At 31.5% G+C, this 22,690-nt stretch overlaps 2 protein-coding genes across 3 annotated transcripts; both read left to right on the plus strand.

The window, feature by feature from the left end:
- The first annotated feature begins 6,136 nt into the window (after positions 1-6,136).
- On the plus strand, positions 6,137-11,583 carry LOC7492300 (enhanced ethylene response protein 5). 2 transcript variants are annotated; one of them, XM_002308491.4, is made up of 13 exons: positions 6,137-6,478; positions 6,566-6,702; positions 6,775-6,868; positions 6,958-7,047; positions 7,166-7,231; positions 7,376-7,465; positions 7,589-7,645; positions 7,897-7,958; positions 10,176-10,263; positions 10,564-10,640; positions 10,730-10,804; positions 10,913-11,018; positions 11,139-11,583. In XM_002308491.4, the coding sequence occupies exons 1-13, from the start codon at positions 6,311-6,313 to the stop codon at positions 11,268-11,270; spliced, it is 1,242 nt and encodes a 413-aa protein (XP_002308527.1). In that variant the 5' UTR covers positions 6,137-6,310; the 3' UTR covers positions 11,271-11,583. The 2 variants fall into 2 exon arrangements, with proteins under 2 accessions (XP_002308527.1, XP_024458504.1); XM_024602736.2 differs by having other exon boundaries at positions 6,185-6,478; positions 6,560-6,702.
- A 9,614-nt stretch (positions 11,584-21,197) lies between these two features.
- Positions 21,198-22,690, plus strand: LOC7491994 (transcription factor MYB123). The gene is made up of 3 exons (XM_002308492.4): positions 21,198-21,407; positions 21,571-21,700; positions 21,789-22,690. Exons 1-3 carry the CDS (start codon positions 21,275-21,277, stop codon positions 22,390-22,392), a joined length of 867 nt encoding a protein of 288 aa, XP_002308528.1. The 5' UTR covers positions 21,198-21,274; the 3' UTR covers positions 22,393-22,690.

Genomic DNA, 22,690 nt, shown 5'->3' on the forward strand with positions numbered 1-22,690 from the left:
AAACCTGTCATCAAGACCACCAAGAAATATATAGACTCGTTGTCTCTCAGTGGATTTCTGAAACATCTTGATGTCATTTTCACACTCCATGGATACTCTATTAAAGTGATCCAATTCTTGGAAAATCTCAGTTTGCTCCCCAAAATAGGTTGCCAAAGGTCGGCTATTCTGACGAAGACGTGATGCCTTCTGATTCAACGAATAAATTCTAGCCTCGTCATTCTCATCAAAGTAAGCTACTTTAAGGGAGTCCCAAATCTCTTTTGATGTAGACAACCGAATGTACCGTTTCATAATCTCAGGCTTCATTGAAGACAAAAGCCAACTCTTGATTTTTTGATCTTCAGAGAACCAATCATCATATTTAGGATCGTCTTCATGAGGTGCCTTGATCGACCCACGGAGATATCCCATCTTCTTCCTTCCAGCAATATGGATTTGAATGAGAGGAGCCCATAAATCATAGTTTTTTTCATCCAAAACCATACCAATATTAAAGCTTGAATTTTCTGTCTGCACCATGATTGCAGCTGCTGGAGCATCCTGAGAACTGACCCTCCTTTCTTCAGCCATCTCTCTTACTGTTGGTATAGCCTAAAACTTGCAGTTTTGATAGATTTTGGAACAATACAGACAGACTTACAAAGCAGGGGAGTTGCTCGCTGAAACCGGCAGCAACAACTCTAAGTTGCTCGCTGCAATTACTTAGAGATACGGCAGGAAGCAAAGAAAATTTAGGGTTCAGTGTTTGCTTTTCTATTTTAGCTCTGATACCAAGAAAAATTAATGCTTTCTTATTCTCTGTTTTCGTCATACAACAGGTATATATATACAACCCTACACTTTCCTAACAGAATAAGGAAAGACTAATTACTTCCTAAACTAGGAAACCAAATATTGTAGGAATCCCGCAAATTATAGGAATCCTAATACAAGTTAACAATTTGGACCTGAGATGCTTTCTTTCTATCTTCCACAAAGCACATGCTTTGGATTCTTTCTTTCAAACTTCATCTGAGGAATCCAATGGCGCATCTGCACATTATTATTTCTTGGTTGGAAAATGGATTTCTTCGATTGATTGTTAAAGGAATCAATATGCATGTCCCCTTTCTAAACTTAAGATTTCTGATTAGAATATCAAAGTTTGCACTAATTGGCTTTATAGATCTAATGTAAACTGTGATTCTAAAAAAAAAAGAGTAAATTGTGGCATATATATTTTATTTCATGATGAATACGCTAATATTATAGGATCACTTAACAATTATACTTGGAACAATGTTAATTAAGAGTGATTTAACAATAAAAATAAATTTCCAATTGTCTTTTTTATTATATAGTTTTTTTAACATTTAAAAATATTACTGCACAAAATAACTTATATGGTAAGTATCATTTATTTTTATCTAAATATTTGATTTTTTTAAAACATAATCCAACAATAAATGAAGTTCAATAAATAATCTTAGGTAATACTAGATCACTTACTCGCGCTACGGTGTACGTTAGATCAATTTTAAAAAAAACACTAAAAAAATTAAGACATTATTAACGTGTGATCAAGAACAAGAAAAAATCATTTAAAAATTGAACCGATGTGATTTAATCGACTTGACAAGTTCAAAGACAACATGGAAATCCACAAAAAAAAAAAAACATAATTTGACTAAAAAAATTTAAGATGACATCCTTTTTTTTCAAGTATTGAGATGATAGTATTTTAGATTGACTTGAATCAGCCCCGGTTAACATATTAAAATCTGTGATCCGGGTTATGATACTATGATAATTTTATAGAAAACAAATAAAAAAAACATATTGAAGCTTGATTCTTAATCAATTCAATGTTGAAAAATAAAAATTAAAAAAAAAATCAGTTATAAAAGAACAAAAAAGACCCATGTCAACTTAGGTTAACACGTCAAACTTGAATCATGAGACCGAAAAAACTCAATAGAAAGAAAATCAAAAGAAATTATGAAACCTAATTTCTAATTAGTCCAATATTGAATGATAAAATTGAAAAACAAATAGACTTGAACTAACCCGTCAAACTCTTGACTCGAGTCATGAAATTATGATAATTTCAAAGAAAACAAACTGAAATAAATTATAAAGCTTAATTTTCAATCAACTCAAATGTTGAAGAATAAAATTGAAAAAAAAATTAATTACAAAAAATAAAAAAACCCTCTAATTAACCTAGGTGACCTGTGACCTGAATCATGAGACTAAAATAACCTCATAAAAAAATTTAAAAAATTATAAAATTATAAAATTTAATCTTTAATAAATCTAATATTAAAAAATAAAATTAAAAAAAACACCTACAAAATATTCCAACAAATAGTATTATCTGAGGATAGCAATACGGATTTCCATCTTGTTAATTTAACATATGACCGCTAGCTTTTGTCTTGACTAATTTGGGTCATCAAACCATATTTTATTATTTATAATTGTGATGTGATATAAAGAGAAGAGACGGAAGTAAACTAAGATAGAGAGTGTCGTGGAAAACAAAAGACAAAAAAGAGGCCAAATAGACTTTTCTTTCCTTTTTAAATAATTTATTTCAAAATAAAGTATAATTTTAGTTAATATAATGGAAATGATGTGAAATTTTAGCGTGGCATAAAAAAATTGAAAATAATATTAAAAATGCTTTATCTTGATAAATAAGATCTAGAACAGCTTCTTTTCTTTTTTTTCCATAGATATTCAATAGATATGAATAGTGTTTATTTATTGGTGCTAGAGAAAAGGAGAGCAATGCTTAATTTTTTTCCTTTTTAAATAATTTTTTTCAAAATAAAATATAATTATAGTTAAAATAATAGAAATGATGTGAAAATTTAGCGTGGCATAAAAAAAATGAACATAAAATTAAAAATGCTTTATCTTGATAAATAAGATCTAGAACAGCTTTTTGGTTATTTATTGGTGCTAGAGAAAAGTAGAGCAATGCTTAGCGGTAGTGGATTAGAACTTCCCTAGCATGGACAAGACTCTGAAAATGACGAGGATAAAATCAAATATACAAAAAAATTATTGCCTAATTTAGAAAATTAATTCTTTTTTAATAAAAAAATTCTTTTTATTCAACTTTCATTCTTGAAAGAAAATCTATTATGCTTACTCGCTTAAAAAAATTGAAATAAAGTACAAACCCAAGAACAATAATATTAGACCATGTTTTGCAAAAATTATTTTTTTCAACTATAAATAGTATTATTGGGTCAATTTAAATTCTTCTAGATATTGGCTTTAAATTTTAAAATAGAAAGTCAAGATGCCTTCTTAATCACTAAATCAATCCTATAAGATTAAATATCTGTTTCAATTAAAATTACTCAAATCAAAAAATAAAATTTGAGGTTTCCGTGTAAGAGTTACGTTTATCTAAACGATAATGTTTGAGAGTATAGTTGTGGTTGTTTTTCAAAATGCTTTTAACACGAATATATATTAAAATAATATTTTTTATTTTATTTTTTAAATTAATAAATCAAACCCTCAAAGACACCAATAGAACCCATAGATTTGCCTTTATGCATTGTTGAATTAGTCGCGTTTGCTTACTTTCTTTATTCTTGACTCTTATCAACATATAAACCAAAACATCTATTTATTGGATGAATTTTTTTTTTTAACTAGTATGTTACGTGTTACGTTTGGATTTTAAAATAGTTTTTATTTTGATACGGCCATTTATTGGGTTTTAAGTTTTTAAATATTTTAAATCGATATGGTTTATTCCATTCAATACATATGGATTTCCTTTACAATGATTTTTAATCCGTTGCGAATTATTTCTCACTCATTACATTAGTTGCATGCGAAGTTTTCAAGATAATTACCCTATTTGTTTTTGTGTTTTAAAATTGTTTTTTAAAAATTTTTTATTTTTTTATTTTTTTCTTCAAATTAATACTTTTTAGTATTTTCAGATTATTTTGATGTGCTGATGTCAAAAATAATTTTTTAAAAATAAAAAAATATTATTTTGATGTATTTTTGAGTGAAAAACACTTTAAAAAACAACCACAACCGCACTGCCAAACATGCTTAACCCGTTGCGGATGTATTTTAAAAATCATTTTCAATATTTTCTTTAATTTATTTCCAAGACCGATCCTGTCTTGTTTCAAGGTGATTTCCAAATCCATTTTTGTCCAAAACATATTTTTATTTAATAGCTTTGTGGTTCATTTCAAATCATCTTGTGTTTTACTAGTTTGATTTTATTTTAATTCCATGTTTAATCTAGATATATTTAAAATACAAGAAAAATATTTTTTTTTGTAATTTGTGCTTTGCATGTACATATATTATATATATAACTATAATAAAGCTTCAAGGGATGGTTGATGATGATGTAGTGAGTGTGTTTGTGTCCTAATTTTATTTGTTTGATGTTTTACCATGCGTTATCGATGAGACAATAACTCAAATATAAAACCGACCCCGACATTTAAAAATTAGAATTGTACTTGCTTTGCTTTCATGTTTACTTTCTTTTCTTGCATTATCGAGTCATGAGATCATTTTTTTTCAATGATAAGTTTTTTCATGCATTATGTACTTGTTTATCTAAATTTTTTAGATTATTCAAAAATTATATCATGGATAAATAAATAAAAGATGTTATTATATATTAGCTAAAACATTAAAAGATTTGGGGTTTTCCATAATTGCTTCACTATTCATGTTCATATGAATAATAAAGTAATGTTTTTTTTTTTCATTTTCATTAATATACTTTTATCCTTTTGATTTAATCTTTTTGTGATCCAATTCCATTAGATAAAGTTTTAAATTGTATTGAAAAGATAAAATTAAAAATGAGAGAACTACATTGTAAAACATTGAAAAGACGCATGACCCATTCAAAGTTTTTAAAAATTTTATTTGGGTACAAAAATTTATTTTGTTTATTTTTTAGTTCATACTTTCGAGTGAAGGAGAGATAAACTTGCTAGAAAATAGTGAAGTTATCGGATGGCCATATTCATGTCAAGACACTAAAACGAATGAGTTTTGTGTCTATCAGTTCCACTTCTTGAAAAGAGTTGTACATAGATTGAGGTCTGTTTAGTTTATTTTAATTTAGTTTATTTTGTTTTAAGAGTGGTTTTGGGGGTTGTTAAGTGGTTTTTTAAGGTTTACATGTTTTGAAGATATTTTAGGTAAAAACAAGCTAAAAAAAGAGAGAGGTTTTTGAGGTCTAAAAACATGAATCTTGATTTCTTGGTCGTTGAAGTGACTGGAAAAGGGCCATGCAACTATTGGTCGCCCGCCACTGTAAGTGACCTATCGCCTCCCTTTAAAAAATACAGAAGCGGATAACACTTCTTGATAAAAAAGAATAAAAATAAAAAACCAATGCGGCTATGCATGCTAGATTTTTTTGATCAAGTGCTGGCCTACCAATGTTTGGTCTTTTTTATTTTTATTTTTTATCCATTTCCATTAATTATTTATCTTTTTACATCTTTTAAGTTATATAACAAATTATTTTCCTCTTATATTTTATATGAATCAACTATATTTATTTGAAGTTTGTAAAAAAAACAAAAATCATTTGTTATTAGCAATAAAAAGAATAGTCGGTATAAAACATCTATAAGTGTATTTATTTTTTAATTCTACTATAAAGTTTAGCTTTCCACTTTAATATTGAATAAGTGTTAACAACTTTTGTTTTTATTTATAAATTAATATATCTCTTATTTTATTTTATAAAATACAAACAACTTCTTTTTGTTTCTAAATTAAAAAATATAAGATATATAAAAACATATTCATAATATAATTATTTTTTTCATATTAGAAATTAATTTGAAATTCTACTTGCAACATATGTTTATATTTTTTAATTTAAAAAATTATAATATTCTAAAATACTTCAAACATTAACATATTATTTTATTATATTTAAAATTAATTTTAAATTGTTATAAAACATCTATTATTTACAAAATTATTGAAAAGAAAGACAATATTATTATTTAGATAGTATTTGATATTGTGATAATTATTATTTTTTAATTTTTTTTACTTGAAAATATATTAAAATTTATTTTTAATATAAATCATCCAAACTAACTGAGAAGACTAAAAAGATTAATTAAAAAAATTATTTGTTTTTTTTTTAAAAAAAACAAACAATCCAGAAAAAATTACACTCGAGTAGTCTGCGCTGGCGATGTGTCCGTGCGTACTAATGCTCCGTTTGCTTGCTGAACTTGGATTCGATTTGTTCACTCTATAAGAAAAAAGGGCAAGCAAAGCAGCAGCTTTAATAATGGCGTACTTGAGCATGGGAGAAGCTCACAGAAGAATAACGGAATACCTAAATCGCTTCTCCGACGCCGTTTCCTTCCAAGACGGTGCTTCTCTGAAACAACTCCTCTCCGTCTCCTCCGACTCCCCTTCTCTCCTCTCCCTCGCCGATTCTCTCAATGTTTTCCAGGTCTGTCCAATTTTTTTCTGTTATTCCTTATATTATATATAATTGAGCTGTTTTGTTTTAATTAGTTTTATTGTGAATAAGAAACAGGACGCAAATAGATTAATTAAGCAATCAGACAAGTACTCGCAGTTTGGGGAAATAATAGCACCTTTTTTCCGTTGTCTGCAAAGTTATAGAATTGGCAACCTGCTCGATGCTTACCACGCCTTCGAAAAAGCAGCCAAGTAATTATTTATTTATTTTAATTATTAAATGTTAATGATCCCGTTTTAACCTGAATTGGCATGGAAATGCAGTGCTTTTCTTCCCGAGTTTCGGAATTGGGAATCAGCGTGGGCTTTGGAGGCATTGTATGTTATTGCCTATGAAATTAGGATTCTTGCAGAGAGGGTATATTTGTTTATATCATTTAGATCTAAATGTTGCAGTTAGTGTTATTGTTCTTGTTATAAGTGTATTTTGGGTATTAATAAATGTAGGCGGATAGAGAGTTAGCTTCCAATGGGAAATCACCAGAAAAATTGAAGGGAGCTGGTTCTTTCCTCATGAAAGTGTTTGGTGTTCTTGCTGTATGTTTTACCTTTATCAATTCTATTTTCGTCCCATGTTTAAGCCTTTTCATATCAAATTTTTCGTTTGTATTTCTGTTGCAAGCAGTTTAATAATAGGGCATGTCAAAATTTGCAGGGAAAAGGACCAAAACGTGTGGGAGCATTATATGTGACTTGCCAGCTGTTCAAAATTTACTTCAAAGTAATGCTAGCTTATTCTTCTCTTCTCTAGCTATGTAGTAGAGTGATTTTCTTTGTATTCCAAAAAACAGAGGGGGGCAAGGGATGCAATAGAGTTTGTTACCTGTTTTAGCAATAAATTGTCTTAACTTTTAGTGCTTCGCAGCTTGGTACAGTTCACCTTTGCAGAAGTGTGATACGCAGCATTGAAACTGCTCGATTTTTTGATTTTGAGGAATTTCCTAAAAGGGATAAGGTGAGTGGAGCTTAATAATGGCCAATGTTTCCTTTGTCTTTAATTGGAAGCTATTTCTTAGAATGTCATTATCTCATGAGAAATCCCTTGTATAGGATCTGATGGTCCCTCTTGCTATTGCAGGTCACCTACATGTATTACACTGGTCGTTTAGAAGTTTTTAATGAAAATTTTCCTGCTGTAAGCACTTTAATTCCTTTTAAACCATGTCATGCAATTTGTCTTTCCTTTTTCTTTTGTTTTTTCCCCCTTCTTGAGACATGAGTTGTATTTGATGCCCCGGAGTCCTTAAATCTAGATTTAGTCCTGTTCATGCTCATTATTGAAGTTTATCCATAATGTTCATTTGAAATTTACTGTAATTCAGTGATTTTCTATGCATGTAAAAGCTCAAGAATTTGTTTTGACTCGTTCACTTTTTAACATGGCAGGCTGATCATAAATTATCGTATGCCTTAATGCACTGCAACCCCCATCATGAAGCAAATATCAGGTTTGATTCAGGTGTGCTTGCTGCATGTATTTTACATGTGCATAATAGCAAGTCTGTTCTCTGTAGATGGCCTCTTTGCAACACATTTGTATGATTGTCAAACTGCAGTCTGTGGTAATTGTTCACATTTTGAAGTTACCATGGGATAAACTTTACTTGCATGGTGATTGTTTCTCTAGTCTATGCCTTTGTTAACTTTAAATCTGATAAAGGTAATCGTTGTGGTTTGCTTCTACTGAAGCTCTTTCATAGTGTTTTCAGATTTCCTTTAGCATTTTGGTTTGGAATGACTTAACAAGAATGCATTGTGTCCTTATGATTGCAAACTTCCATGAAGCCAGAAACTTCTTTCTGGAGGTATTATTGGTCTTGCCATGGTGTGCAAATTGCAACTGCTTCAAATTGTTCCTTATGAAGCATTGGATTCTTCCGCATGCTCAATGTATTAGTATTAAACTTCTATCCATGATGAATTCATGACTGACATGTATGAAGCATTGGATTCTTCCGCATGCTCAATGCATTAGAATTAAACTTCTATCCATGATGAATTCATGACTGACATGACCCTACATGTTAGATACGTTTTGACATGAAATAATGTCAAAAGGTGAAATTGGATTCATTTATTTCTTATTTCTTATTTCTTATTTTGCACTTATGCAATTCATGTTAATGGATATGTATTAGACGAATTATAAGCTAGCATCGATTTGTTTTTAGTTTGTTAGTTATAGCAACTGCCTTGACATCATAATTTCTTTTAGAAACTCAAATTGTTTCCTGGATTTTAAAATTGCAAAATTAATGTAGAGATCAGTAACCATAGTCTAGTTTATATGTCCTTTACAAAAAAAAAAAAATTATATATTACCTTTGACCATTTTGTAATGGCAAAACCCACCAATTGCACCCTGTGTTTTCATAAATCTGTCAAATAAGCTCCAGCATTTTCAATTAGCTCAATTCAACTCGTGTGTTTTCAAGTTCGGTCAATTGAGTACAATTTCTCAAAATCAATGATTTTTAAATGCAGATCATATTAAAAAACATATTTTCCTATATTGTGGGCCCCACATACAGTATTAATATTAGAAAAAAGATTCAAAAGCTAGAGAAAAATAAAAATCAACAGTGGCCACGTTAGCAATCACCAGCCAACCAGGTCACGTCATCGCCATCTTCCTCTCCAGCTCTGTTAGCAAACCTAGTTTCCGGTGAGAAATTGGTTTTTCCGGCAAGCTGTTTTTTTAGTTGACACCGGTGGTTTAAATATTTCGGCAAAGCAACAGCTCCTGCGATCCTCTAACAGCACCCCCAATGGTTCTAGACAGCTCCAAACAGCACCCCAGCAGTGTCCAGTCCAATTCTTCCTTGTTGATGCATTTTCTCTCTCCCACTGATTCATCTTTCCTGACCATGGCAACTTGTCACCAACCTACCATGATGATCTCTAGCAACTTATAGCTTTGACCCGCCCATTTCAGACCTTCATTTCCATCTGTCGTCGTTTTGTTTCTCGTTGGAAACTGCATTTGCTGTCGAAGCTAGAGAGGAAGGTGTCTTGGTTGGTTGGTGATGGCTAGCATAGTTACATCTGATTGGCTACTGTTGATTTTTATTCTTATTCTTTTTTTGAATATTTTTCTGATATTAATGCTGTATGTTGTTCCCTTATGAAAATATTATTTTTTTATTTGGGTTGCATATAAAAATCATTGATTTTGAGAAATAGTACTCAATTGACCAAAATTGAAAACACACTGTTGAATTGATCTAATTGAAAACACGGACTTATTTGAAAAATTTATAAGAACACAGGTTGCAATTAGTGGGTTTTGCCATTTTGTAAATGACACAAAGTATATATAACTTGATTTCATAATCTGTAGATAGGATGAATATAGTTTCTTGATTTGGAGAACAAATGGTATTTTGGGTTATATAAAATTACAAATAGATGATGTCATGTTCATTTTCTTGTTGTATATCATGACAGATACATTTCATTGACAATACGATATTATTACTTAGGATGTCCTATTTATTTGTTATTTACACACATTTATATGAAGTTTTGCTTCGTAGGTGTTTTCATAATCTCTGATTTAAGTTTGATATGCTCTCATTTTACACTTTCTTCCTTTTCATTAATGGTCCTTTCTTGGATAATGTACACATGTTTCAGCTCATGTTTTCTCATCTTTGTTGGATCAGGATGATTTTAAAATATTTGATACCTGTGAAGCTTTCAATAGGAATTCTACCCGAAGATCAGCTTTTAGAGAAGTATGGCCTAGTTGAGGTATGCTTGCCACTTCAATTTTTTCTCTTGTCACTGCTTCTAATGACAGGTTAGATGTTTCTAATGTGCACGCAGATGACAAGTTCTATGTTCCTAATGTGCATGTGAAATTTGTTCAAGCTGGGCGTGTTGTTCATGTTGTATTGATAAAAAAGGACCAAATAACCTACATACATGTTATTTCCTTGCTTGTAAGACTATTATGACCAAGAACCCATGAGTGTGTTATCAGTGTCTATAGCCTAAGTATTAGTTGCATTTAGCACGTATCTAATAATCAATGGAATTTTCATTTGACAGTACAGTAATGTCGTCCAAGCTCTGAAAAGGGGTGATCTCCGGCTGCTTCGACAAGCTCTCCAGGAGCATGAAGACCGGTATTTCTGCTTTTTGCATGGATGAGATCTAATGGTAATAAGAATATCTGGAGATAAATTTAACTTTTGAGCCATTTTATTCCTTCTAGGTTTCTAAGGTCAGGTGTATTTCTTGTCCTGGAGAAGCTAGAACTTCAAGTTTACCAAAGATTGCTAAAGAAAATGTAAGGTCCTTGCCATGTGGTATATATATATGTGTATGTGTAAGTATTTTGGTGCGTGTAAGCTTTGATTGTTACTTGGAATGTTTTTCATGGTTATCGTATGTGTAGTTACATCATCCAAAAGCAGAGGGACCCAAGCAAAGCTCACCAGATCAAATTGGAAGTAATTGTTAAAGCATTAAAGTGGCTTGAGATAGACATGGATTTGGACGAGGTACCTTTTGATGCTCTTATCTGTCATTATTACATACATGGAATTTTATTGGATTCTCTGTCCAGCATTTTTACCTGTCGGATGAGTGTCACTAATTGAAAGCTCTGTTCCAATCGTTAGGTGGAATGTATAGTGGCCATATTAATATACAAGAATCTTGTGAAAGGGTACTTTGCTCACAAGAGCAAAGTTGTAGTATTGAGCAAGCAGGATCCTTTCCCCAAGCTGAATGCAAAGCCTGTTAATTCATAGGATGGCGGAGATTATTCATAAACGAGTTAAATTTGTCCAGCTCACATGGCTTTTGTTCATATATATATATATGATCAGCTATGATTGTGCTGTGTAGGTTGTGTTGAAGTTAAAAAAAATTGAAGTTTCTTGTAATTGTGCACTTATTGTGGATGTCTAGTCTCATTGCATTTTACTTGCCCCTACTGCAAAACAGAATCTGCTGTATCGAGCCTGTTGGTTTCCCTCTTTCGAGTGAAGCCTTGAACCGTTAAAAATAGGTGTTTTTGTCACTCTTTTTTTTTATAATTAAAGCCTCCTACTCCTTTTCTTATGGTGTGTGTATGTTTGAGATTGTGGTGGATAATATTTTATAAATTAGTTTTTTGTTAAAAAATATATTAAAATATTTTTTTTTAATATTTATTTTACATCAACATATCAAAATTCAAAACTATGAAAAAAACACTAATTTAATGTTATTTCATGTTAAACACATTTTAAAAAAGAATTCAAAAACGGTTTGAAACTCGATCTCAAACACAAATCCCTCTACCTTTTTTATTTCATTATGTAAAGCTCCTTCATCATAACATCTACTTACCTTGGATTTGTCTTGTTCTAGATTATAGTATTAAACTAGTTATTTGACTTATGTTTCCCTACAAAGTTGAATATTTTTTTCTTAAAAAAAAATGAACATGTAGGCTTTTCTAATACCTTTTTTTAAAATAAAAAATGAAAAATCTAATATAAAATGAAATTTTTTTGGATAAATAAATGATAAAAAAATCATTAATAATAACTAAAAATGAGATTAGAAAATTGAGAGATAAGTAGATTAAGATATTGATCTTGCAACATAGAATATTTATCAGGTTGTGTTTAATAAATTTGTTTATTAATAAATCAAATGATAATAAAAATATTCTCGTACATGAAATTGATTGAATAAAAAAATAGAAAAAAAATATATTATGTAAGGTTGCACATATTAAAAATATTATCCACAATTAAATATTTTTTATTTTTAGAAACAAAGTTTATCTATATAAAACATACAAAAACATTATAGATAAGTCAGAATAATCTCTTTAAAAATTAAATACATGTAAAAAGAAAAAAAAATTGCTATTTAAAAAAAGGTTAAATAAGCAAAGTAAAAAATCAGATTGAAAGGATATTAATTGAAATATAAATTAAAAAATTACTTAAAAGTTATATTTTTTATCAATAAAAAAAATGCAAAATCAGAAGAAAAAAGAGAGAGAGACCAGACTCTGCTTAGCTTGACTCATTCAGAAAGGGTCCTCGCGCAAACCTTTATTTTTTTTAGAAAAACTAATGGGGTGGACAATATGTTGTTCACAAACCTTTTTTTTTTTTTTGAAAAGTTAAAGACGTGGATGACTTGTTGTCGACCCCAATCTTTTCTTAAAAAATAATTCACACAACGCGCCGTCTATATTTGCTAAATTTCTAGCCACTATGATACCTAAAAAATCGGGTGTTATGGTTTTTTGACTTAGAAACCCCATTCTCAACCCATTTGTTTAGTCTAAAACACCTAGAAAACACCCTAGATATGCAATTTGATAAACTCATTAATGGTCTTAAAAAAACAAAAACAAAAAAAACATCATAAAAACTCAAAATCAATCCGAAACAAAAAATCTTTCTAAACTTAGATTTGTTTTTTTAGACAAATTTAAGATGAAAAAACACGTAAGTGAAACTTCCCTTATCAAACGGAACATGTTGACACCAGAATTGATTATTTTGGTGACTAGAATTGACATCAATAATTATTTTTTTTCTCTAGCGCTGGAATTCAGCGACTCTCTCTCATCTCTCAAACTAGAGATCTAAAATTAATGAAAATAATTTTTTGAACTAAAATTAATTTTATCTAAAACTTTAAAAATTAAAGTTACTCAATATTTATAATTTGAAAAGTCTAGAGTCCATAACGATTATTTTTCCTAAACTTTGAAAAAGCCACCCATTTCTTCTATATCTTTTTAATTTGATCTCTATTTTTTAATCTCATCTTTCTCTAACAAATTAACCGAAACTAGTCTTCAATTTGATTCTAAAAGGTTGAAATAAAAAAAAAAGTAAATTTCGGGATGAAAAAAATTAACTGTAAAAGTCAAAAGTGAATTGTGAAATAGCACTATACTAGCACATGGAACAATAATTGCCCCTTGTCTTTTAGTATTTTGAATAATTTAGGTAAAACTTCGTAGAAGACACGTATTTGTCGGGACTCAATGTTTCTTTGAAGTTTTGGTTTCCCTGAAATGTAGAGCACCGACAAGAATCGTGTTTTCTCATGGATAATTATAGCACGTGGCTAGTGCTAATTTGGCAAATAGGTTTAGGTGTGTCTCGATTGGCTCTTATTCTGGGGATCAACCATTCAGTCCTCTCGAGGACAAAGTCATATTTATTAAACTTGGCTTGGTCAGCAGGTGGATTCAGTGATTTGACGACTCAAAAGTCTAATAATTCAGATCAAGTTTTTCTGTAATCTTTTTTGGACAATGACCTAGCCCAGCCAGATCAGGGTAACTAAAAGGCTGGCTATGTTAGCTCAGTAAATTGAATCTAGGTGAGACTACGTGGTCAGATCAACTCTAATGATGTTTAAAAAGAACTAATCGGCATTGTTTTCTACAAAATAATTAATCCAAATTGACCCCATAACTAACGATAATTAGCTAGTAATTAATTTGATAACTTGACAATCTGATCTTTAAATTAGATCAGGCAACTATGATCAAAGTACAAACAAGCACCTTGTAATCGTTTTTGTTTACCTCCAAGGGTTAAGTTTTTAGCCTTTTAACATATTACCGAGACATATTCAAGGCACAAGCATCCTCTTTACCCATCACAATAGAGAATAGATATGAGAGAATAGTATTAGATTCATTTTGAAACCTCACCTGATTAATTTAAGTTTTTGAATTGAAATAATAATTTAATAAGATATCCAATCTTTGCTGATAAAATGATCAAGATTCTACAAATCTTATTTTATATATCTTGTAATTAAAACTAAATAATTTATCACATAGTAGTTGGGAGTTTATGCAATTTTTAATTTCAAAAAAAATTAATTAAGAATGTGTCTCAGCAAGATACAAAATTATTTAAAACCCCAGTCAACATTTTAAATTTTCAAATCAAGATAATTCTTTAATAATAAAAAATTTCCGCATCCTCTCTTGCCATCGTTTCCACTTTCATAGTTTCTTATTAATAGTAAAATAAGCATATTGTTGTGTAGTTTCTCGTATGATAAGAAGGTGATTTGAGCTTGAAATTTCTATGGAATAATAAGGTTTTACGTGTTAGTTTGAGGAGATTGACCCATCGGTGGTGGTTGTGGATTGAACAATGTGTAGCGGGACTTAGAGTTTAATTAGATAATTAATAGTGTTATGATGTGGCTGGACAACATAAAAGTAAAATGTTCAAGTCGTAGAAATGTTTTTGATATGTTTTTGATAATATCATTAAACCCGGTGGGTTAAGTGGGCTAGACAATGTAAAAAAAAAATGTTCAAGTCGCAGAAATTTTTTTGACAATATCATTAAATCCGGCCTAGCGGTTTAATTTTAAAACCTTTTAACTTGATTTTTTATTTAGCCCGAGTTTAAAATTAATTATATTAAAGGAGTTGTCTTAACTTGGCGGGCTAAAAAACAATCCGAATGATCGATAAAAATATGATTTAACTTTAAAAAGAAATCAAGATGATATCTTTTAAAAAAAATATTAAGACTATGACATATTAGATCGACTTGAGTCAACTCAGATTAACCCATCAAACCTATGATTAGGGTCACGAACTCTACTGGGTTTAATAAGTTTTTTTTAAAAAAACTATTTTTAATTAACTATATGATAACAAAATAGACTCTATAAAAATCAAGTATCAACTCAATGCCGAGATGTTTGTTTGAGATCGCGATAACTTTATAAAAAACAAAATAAATAAATAAATAAATTATGAATCTCAATTCTTAACATAATTTCTTTAAATTAAGAAATGAAAAGATATTATTTATGCATGCTTTATAAAATAAAATAAGAGATATATGAATTGGTAAATCAAAAGGAATTGTTAACGCTAATTAAATATTAAAGCAGACAACTAATCTAACATTAAAAATAAAATATAGAAGCACATGCAAATATTCTAAATCAGCTGTCATTTTTATTTTAAATGTTTTCATTTATATATTTTATCTTAGTGACTACTTGTTGTTGCTAATAATTACAAATGATTTTTATTTTATTAAAACTTTATACAAATATAGCTAATTCATATAAAATATAAATGGAAAAAAAATTCAAGATAAATCAAACTATTTTTTTAAAATATCATGCAATTAAAAAAAATATAAAATGAATCATTATAATAAAAACAAAGCAAGTTAAATAGAAACAATTAATGAAAAGGGATAAAAAAACAAGATAAAAACTCTTTCGTGGATTCCTCACTACATATATTTTCATACGAGCATTTTTCCTCGGATTATTCGGATGACTCATTTAGACCTTGCTGACCTGTAACAAAGAAAGAGTTTCTCTTCATCGGTGATCAGCGTATCCATTCTCCATACTTGCAATCGCGGTATGGTTCATCTTCATCATCACTCACAAGATCACAGTCCTTCAAATAAGGCCCAACTTTCCCACAAGTATAGTAGAAGGTACTAGGCAAGTGTTCATCCTTAAAAACCACATAACACGATTGATTCGATGGAAACCTTAACTTGATGCCCCTTCGCGGTGGTTTTTGTTTATCTATTCGGATTCCAACCCTAAAAAATCGAGCCCCAAAATGCTCTGTTGCACAATAAAACTCCATAAAGGTTCTTAACTTGTTATGCACTTGCACCACAACTTGTCTAGTTTGACTGTTAAAAGGGAGGCCATATATATATGAATCCAGAAAGGGACGCATGATAATTGAACCGCCGAGAGCTTCTCATCTCCAATAATGCTTTTATCAAGATGCCATGGCTCGCCATTTAAAACCCACCTCGTATCTTTCTCGTACGAAAAATCAGAAATTATCTGCAACCTCTGTGATCTCCTTGACTTCTCTTTTAGGGCTCCAAATAACAAGATTTTCCAGTCCACAACTTCTCAAATAGACAAAAAGGAAGACTTTCGGCATGTCGGTTATCATATATATCCGATATTAACATTTTATCTTCATCTTCCCTACCCGTGTTCCTTTCGATTCATGATCCGTTCGCTAACGATGAAGCCATCCAATATATATATATGAACGTACGATTTATTTTTTCTGCAATTGGCAGGACTGTTTATTTCATCGTATAAATATATTGATCATGTGCATGACCACAAAAGATAAGAGCCATCTTATGAAAGAGTTTTATAAATAGCCATTTCCATATTCTCATCTGCTTAAAAATATCATTCTGCAGACTGAGATAAATAAAAAATAAAAAAATCACTGTGCAGACTAATTAAAAAAGAAAAAAAAAAGGTGGTGGCTGGTATGAGAATTCCATGTGTTAGATTAATTCTCTAATATTTTAGATATTGAAAGGGAATTAGATTCCCGCTTATTGAGAGTTGAATAAATGGCGTTGGATGACATGTTCCGAAGAAAATCCCACGTATTAAATTCTATAATATTTTATTTATTGAAAAGTTGTTAGTATCACTACTGATTTACACATTAATTTAGTGAATATTTTTTTTAAAAAAAAGAAGGATTGGGGCATTTTAATTATATTTCTATTGCAATTTATTACCTTTAATCTAGTCGTAACACTACATCTACAAACTCAATTGAACCAAGTATGATATTAATTCATCTATCGATAAAACTTTCGTCTTTCAAAGTTTCTCTTTTAAAATCCCTAGGGTTTTTTTTTTTTTTTTTATCAAAATAACCGAATCTTGTCACCTCAAAGAAGTGAATTTTAAAATGTGTGGTAGGTACATGTCCAAGGCTCACCTTTCCATGGTTTTTTCTAATTAAAAAAAAAGGTTTGAGCGCAAGATCTTACTTTTGGTAAAGAGAAATATTAATACTAATTAAATTACAGTTCATTGAAGAGTTCCCATATTGTTGAGTTTAAACATTTCAATTTATAGATTGTCTACTCTGTTCTTTTCATCCACAATTCGCAGGCCATGGGTCTGGCATTCCTCTCCTACACCTGGGGTCCATCAAAGAGATATTAGATATGTTACGAGCTGTACTCCGACCTCTCACAAAAATATAAGATACCCACTATAAAAGAAGTTATTTATGGATCTCATATATATTTTTTCTTTTTTTTTGAAAGGAAGGAATATAATTCCCTGTACATGCCCCATGATGAGCGTCTCCTGCACATCACAAAGGAAAAAAGTAAAAAACAAGGTGTAATTATGAAAACGACCGAAACTAGTAGTATAATATGTTTCTGACGCTTAGTTTAACCCAAGGAAAAACAAGACAAAAATAGTAGTCTCCGTCATAATTATTATAACATTTGTGAGGTTTCCCTCATGAAGTGGTTAGCATGAGGGCCAATTGAAACGTGATCTCAGAAACAAAACCTAAAACTACACCTAACCTACTTGCAAGTCCTCGAGAAGGATTGAAAGTTAGCTGAGACTTCAATACAGACAACTAAGAATTCTTAGAGTTGCGTCTTTTTCTTTGATCAAGCTAGCTAGGGATGCGCCATAACCACACGAATGTGAACAATTTTTCTAGTTGCGTGTTTGAATATTTGCTTCTGCAAATCCCAAAAAGTAAAACCTCACAAGTCACATGTTTACTTCTATCTGTCTAAAGTCGAAGACACCTTTTGGGCTCAAGCGAACCATCGCTAATTTTCTCAGGAATGTAAACATCCTATGCTACCAGATATGCGTTTTTAAAGTGATTTTACGTTCGCCCCAAGGAATTTCCGGAAGCAAAGGTCTTTTACTAACTCTTCTAAGAAAGTGGAGAAATCTACCATTACTTAAGACCTGCATGCAGTAGACTTACGTCATTTGAAAATATTTTAATTCCGATATGAGTAAATAATATTCTTGCATACTAGTCCAGCAAAATCCCAGTGAGGGTCTCGCAAGAGTCCGACGAGCCGACCAACCGTGACTATACAATTACAGATTCTAAGCCCTAGTGATTGTCAGGATCGTAATTTCAATGTAGATGAGCATCAGCTTAATTTTTTATTTGATTTCATCCTAATTAAATTAATTAGTGCAAGGAAAATCTGAATCGATGTTTAATGAGATAAGATACGGAGGTGAGCGAGAGGTTCACTTAACCCACTATCTAATTTACACATATTATATTTTATGTGTGAACTTGTTTATTATTAACCAATAATAGATTTATTAATTGCCATGCCTTAATTAGATCTTTAGGATTTGATTTTATGTGATCCTTAACGTGCAGTAATCTTCTCGAGAGAATAAAAAAAACCGGGGGTTGGTTTGGTATCCAACGACTAGCAAGCGAGTAGACAAGACGCGCCACCAGTTTGATCCAAAATGCAGTGACGTGTGGTGGACCTGGTGGTCGTGGGTGTTCCAGATTGATATGACTGGTTTTGAATGTGCTAAAAACACCCAGACCTACCCCGATATTGGTTCTTATTTCACAGCGCGTACCTTTCTCCTACTGCATTGATATCTGATAGCATGACTTGTCGTTGCCGCCCAAATACCAAACTGGATCCTGCCTTTACACACGATTATTAATTATTAATAATCGATTAAATCGATAGAATATCTAACCCGTGAATCATCGGGTTATTTTTAATTAGCATGTAGTTGACCGATTGAAGTACAAATTGAACCCAACTATATATCGCTATCCCTCTCCCTCTCCCTCTTGATTATATTAAACTGAAAATTAAGTTGGGGGTTAGATCATCGCAGAAGGTTAGGTGGGAATCACATTGAATCACTAGCCAAGAGATATAAAATATAATATTTGATTTGTCTGCGGTTTTTACAACTCAAAATACCAGGTCCATGATGCAGAGGACGAAATAAAGCTGAAACTAACTTTTAAGGGTATAACTTAATTGATCATTATTTAGGTTTGTTTTCTAAAAATTACCGGTTCGACTCTCACAAATCTCAAAATCACTGGAGATTTACATGATCGTTAATTTTAGAACTCGTTGTATTAGTCAAGATATGCGCTGGTATGATATTAATAAATAAATAAAAAAGCTTAAACAAATGGGTCATGGAGTGCATTCGGGAGTCCATAACCAAAGCACAAATTACATCTCTTTGAACTTGGACATGTTGTCTGACCTAATGCTCTACCGGATTGAGGTAGCAGATAAATCAAATGACATCACTAACCATTATAAACTATTACCATGAATAATTATCATTAAATAAGATATCACGGTATCTTTTTTATTATGTTTTATAAACATCAATGAACCATCGAATTTAGTAAGACATGATCTGGTTTTCCAACTCATAAATTCTAATTCCTAGAATTCTCAATGCACTCTTTTACCATCATCTTCCTTGCATTTATGCAAACACAAGCACTGTGTATTCTTCGAGGGTTGGTTTGTTACTGCTGTATTTTTATTAATTTAAGAATCGAACAGTCCTCCGAAAGGCCTTGATGTAGTGGGTTTTTCTTAGAATCCCCTTGTCAAGATATGCAGAGATAGGAATATTGCCGAAGTGTTTTTTCCAAGAAAGTTGGCACTGCGATCTTTATTTGTATATTATTTCCCCCCCAATCAACTTAATGAAGAACAAATGGCTTACGCACCTCTGTCTGAAGACTCTGAACCACATCACATATAAAATATATTAATTTCTATCCTTCATTCAATATCGCGGGCCGTCAGCAGTTACTTCTTATTAAATTAATCAATCATTTACTATTCCCTTTGGGCAATTAATTAGCAAACAGCTGCAATATGTCTATAGACTAGAGAAGTGTGTCCTCTACCAGCAATTATTGGATTCATAAAACAAGTCTTGGATAATAAATATATGCGTGTAATTAAGTGTGTTCTTTCTCTTAAAATCCAATCAGTACTCTTTAGCAAGTAATATTAATACTCTTTAGTAGATTAAAAGAGAACACGTCCCACTTAATCCCTGTAAAAGAGTCAAATTTGACACGTCACGCAACGTGGAAAACTTTGATCTGTTAATCTTGAAGAGTGAGCTCAGATTACCTTAGCAGCCAGCAAGAGTGCTGCTAAAGAGGCAACAAGGGTTTTCTTTTTTAAAAAAATAAAACAATTTAAAAAAATATTACTCACGAACCAGCGCAGAAACAACATGGCAATCCTAGCACGGACAGCCACGAGGCGTCAGGGCTGACACCACATGTGTGAGTTTAAAAATTATACCTGAGATTGATTTTTAAATTATTTGTTTTTTTAAATATATTAAAATATCTCAAAAATATTATTGGACCGCAACTATAAACAACATCTATAAGAGAAATAAAAATAGAATTCCCATTGGTCAAGGGTGAAATACCCCTGTGGTAAGACCATAATACCCTTTGAATAAAGGGATTCAAGAGAGACTGGGGAGGAAATAAGAGAAGGATAAAGCCATGGATAAAAAGGGTATGGGCATCATTCAAACAGAGCACACAGTACACGCATGTATTCCTTTCCTTCGATTATTATTTTCTGAAAAGAGGTATTTATTGATTTAAAGCTTTCTTTGAAAAATGTTTTTGAAAAAATTTAAATTTTTTTTAAATTAATATGTTTTTGATGTTTTCAAATCATTTTAATGTACTGATCTTAAAAAATAAAAAAAATATTATTAACATACTTTTCTAAATAAAAAACACTTTGAAAAACAACTACAACATAATCATAACCGCACTTTAAATTAATAAGTATAAAGGAATCAATTGGATTCTCATTATCCCGGGATGTTGGCCTATAAAAGGGGAATAGATCCTCTCTTACCAAATTGTTGTGGAAGTGCGCGTGTGTGGTGATCGTAGAGAGAGATGGGGAGGAGTCCATGTTGCTCCAAGGAGGGACTCAACAGAGGAGCCTGGACTGCCTTAGAAGACAAAATACTGACGGCGTATATCAAGGCCCACGGAGAAGGCAAATGGAGAAACCTCCCCAAGAGAGCAGGTACCTCTCGTACAAACATTTAGCTAGCTTGCATATATATATATATAGGAGTGGAGTTGCTTGATGCTCATTTTAATGGAGATTTTCACTAAATAAAGTACTTTTTGCCCAAGATTCTCATGAATCGAATTTGTAAGTCTTAGTGCTAATTGATAATATGCAGGTTTGAAGAGATGCGGCAAGAGCTGTAGACTCAGATGGTTAAATTATCTTAGACCGGACATCAAGAGAGGCAACATTTCCAATGATGAAGAAGAACTCATTGTCAGGCTCCATAAGCTTCTTGGAAACAGGTTTTCCCTCTCTCCCTCCCCCGCTTACTTGCTTGATTTAGGCCATGAGTACTATTCCTACCATTTACTAGCATTCTTGAATGCGCAGATGGTCTTTAATAGCTGGAAGGCTACCTGGGCGAACAGACAATGAAATCAAGAACTACTGGAACACTACTCTGGGGAAGAAAGCCACTGCTCAAGCATCTCCACAGTCCAAACAAAATTCCCAGAGCTTTAAAAAACGAGCAATTGAACCCATGACTAACACCCAATCATCAAAGTCAACACTGGCAACCCAAGTAATCCCCACCAAGGCCACTAGGTGCACTAAGGTTTTCCTCTCATTACAGTCCCCACCACCACCAATACTGCCACCTAAAACTCTCTCCTCAACAGCCATAGACGACCCACCACAAGCTCCCTTGTTAAATCATCAACAAGATAGCCCAAATCTTCACGGCCATGATGACTCAGATTTCTTGAATTTTGGACACTGGAATGAGTTTCAATCGAGTGATGGAGGTACACTAATTGACAATGATTGTGACAAGAATCTGTCCATTGATTCTTACCATTCCTTAGCCTTATCTGATGACCTAATGTTCAAGGATTGGGCCCTGAATCGTTGTCTCGATGACAATTCAACTTTGGACTTGGAATCTTTGGCACATTTGCTTGACTCTGAAGAGTGGCCTGAGATGCGACATTGACGAGAAACGACGACAAAATCTCCACCGTAGAAGATATGTATACAATTGATCTGCCCATGAATAAATAGGCATTCAGTGTTGATGATCACCACTTGTAGAATGTCTTAATTGACTATTAATGTAGAAATGAAAGTAATAACCAGCTCCTGTTTAGTATGAAATTAGAGCAAGTTTAAAGTGCTATAGCATGTTTAAGCGCCGTGCATGTAACAAAACTACAATTAGCCAGTACATGGAAATATGTTCTCCAACTATATTTAATAAAATTTCCTTTCAACATCATTCCACAACATATAAA

This window comes from Populus trichocarpa, chromosome 6, assembly GCF_000002775.5.
Source record: "Populus trichocarpa isolate Nisqually-1 chromosome 6, P.trichocarpa_v4.1, whole genome shotgun sequence".
Taxonomy (NCBI): domain Eukaryota; kingdom Viridiplantae; phylum Streptophyta; class Magnoliopsida; order Malpighiales; family Salicaceae; genus Populus; species Populus trichocarpa.

What these genes read in the sequence shown, in the direction of transcription:
- LOC7492300 (XM_024602736.2), top strand. Translation starts at nt 6,311, where the DNA reads ATGGCGTACTTGAGCATGGGAGAAGCTCACAGAAGAATAACGGAATAC. An exon ending in AAGTGTTTGGTGTTCTTGCT is followed by an intron (nt 7,048 to 7,165) that starts GTATGTTTTACC and finishes CAAAATTTGCAG; the next exon opens with GGAAAAGGACCAAAACGTGT. An exon ending in TTAATGAAAATTTTCCTGCT is followed by an intron (nt 7,646 to 7,896) that starts GTAAGCACTTTA and finishes TTAACATGGCAG; the next exon opens with GCTGATCATAAATTATCGTA.
- LOC7491994 (XM_002308492.4), top strand. Translation starts at nt 21,275, where the DNA reads ATGGGGAGGAGTCCATGTTGCTCCAAGGAGGGACTCAACAGAGGAGCC. An exon ending in AAACCTCCCCAAGAGAGCAG is followed by an intron (nt 21,408 to 21,570) that starts GTACCTCTCGTA and finishes GATAATATGCAG; the next exon opens with GTTTGAAGAGATGCGGCAAG. An exon ending in CATAAGCTTCTTGGAAACAG is followed by an intron (nt 21,701 to 21,788) that starts GTTTTCCCTCTC and finishes TTGAATGCGCAG; the next exon opens with ATGGTCTTTAATAGCTGGAA.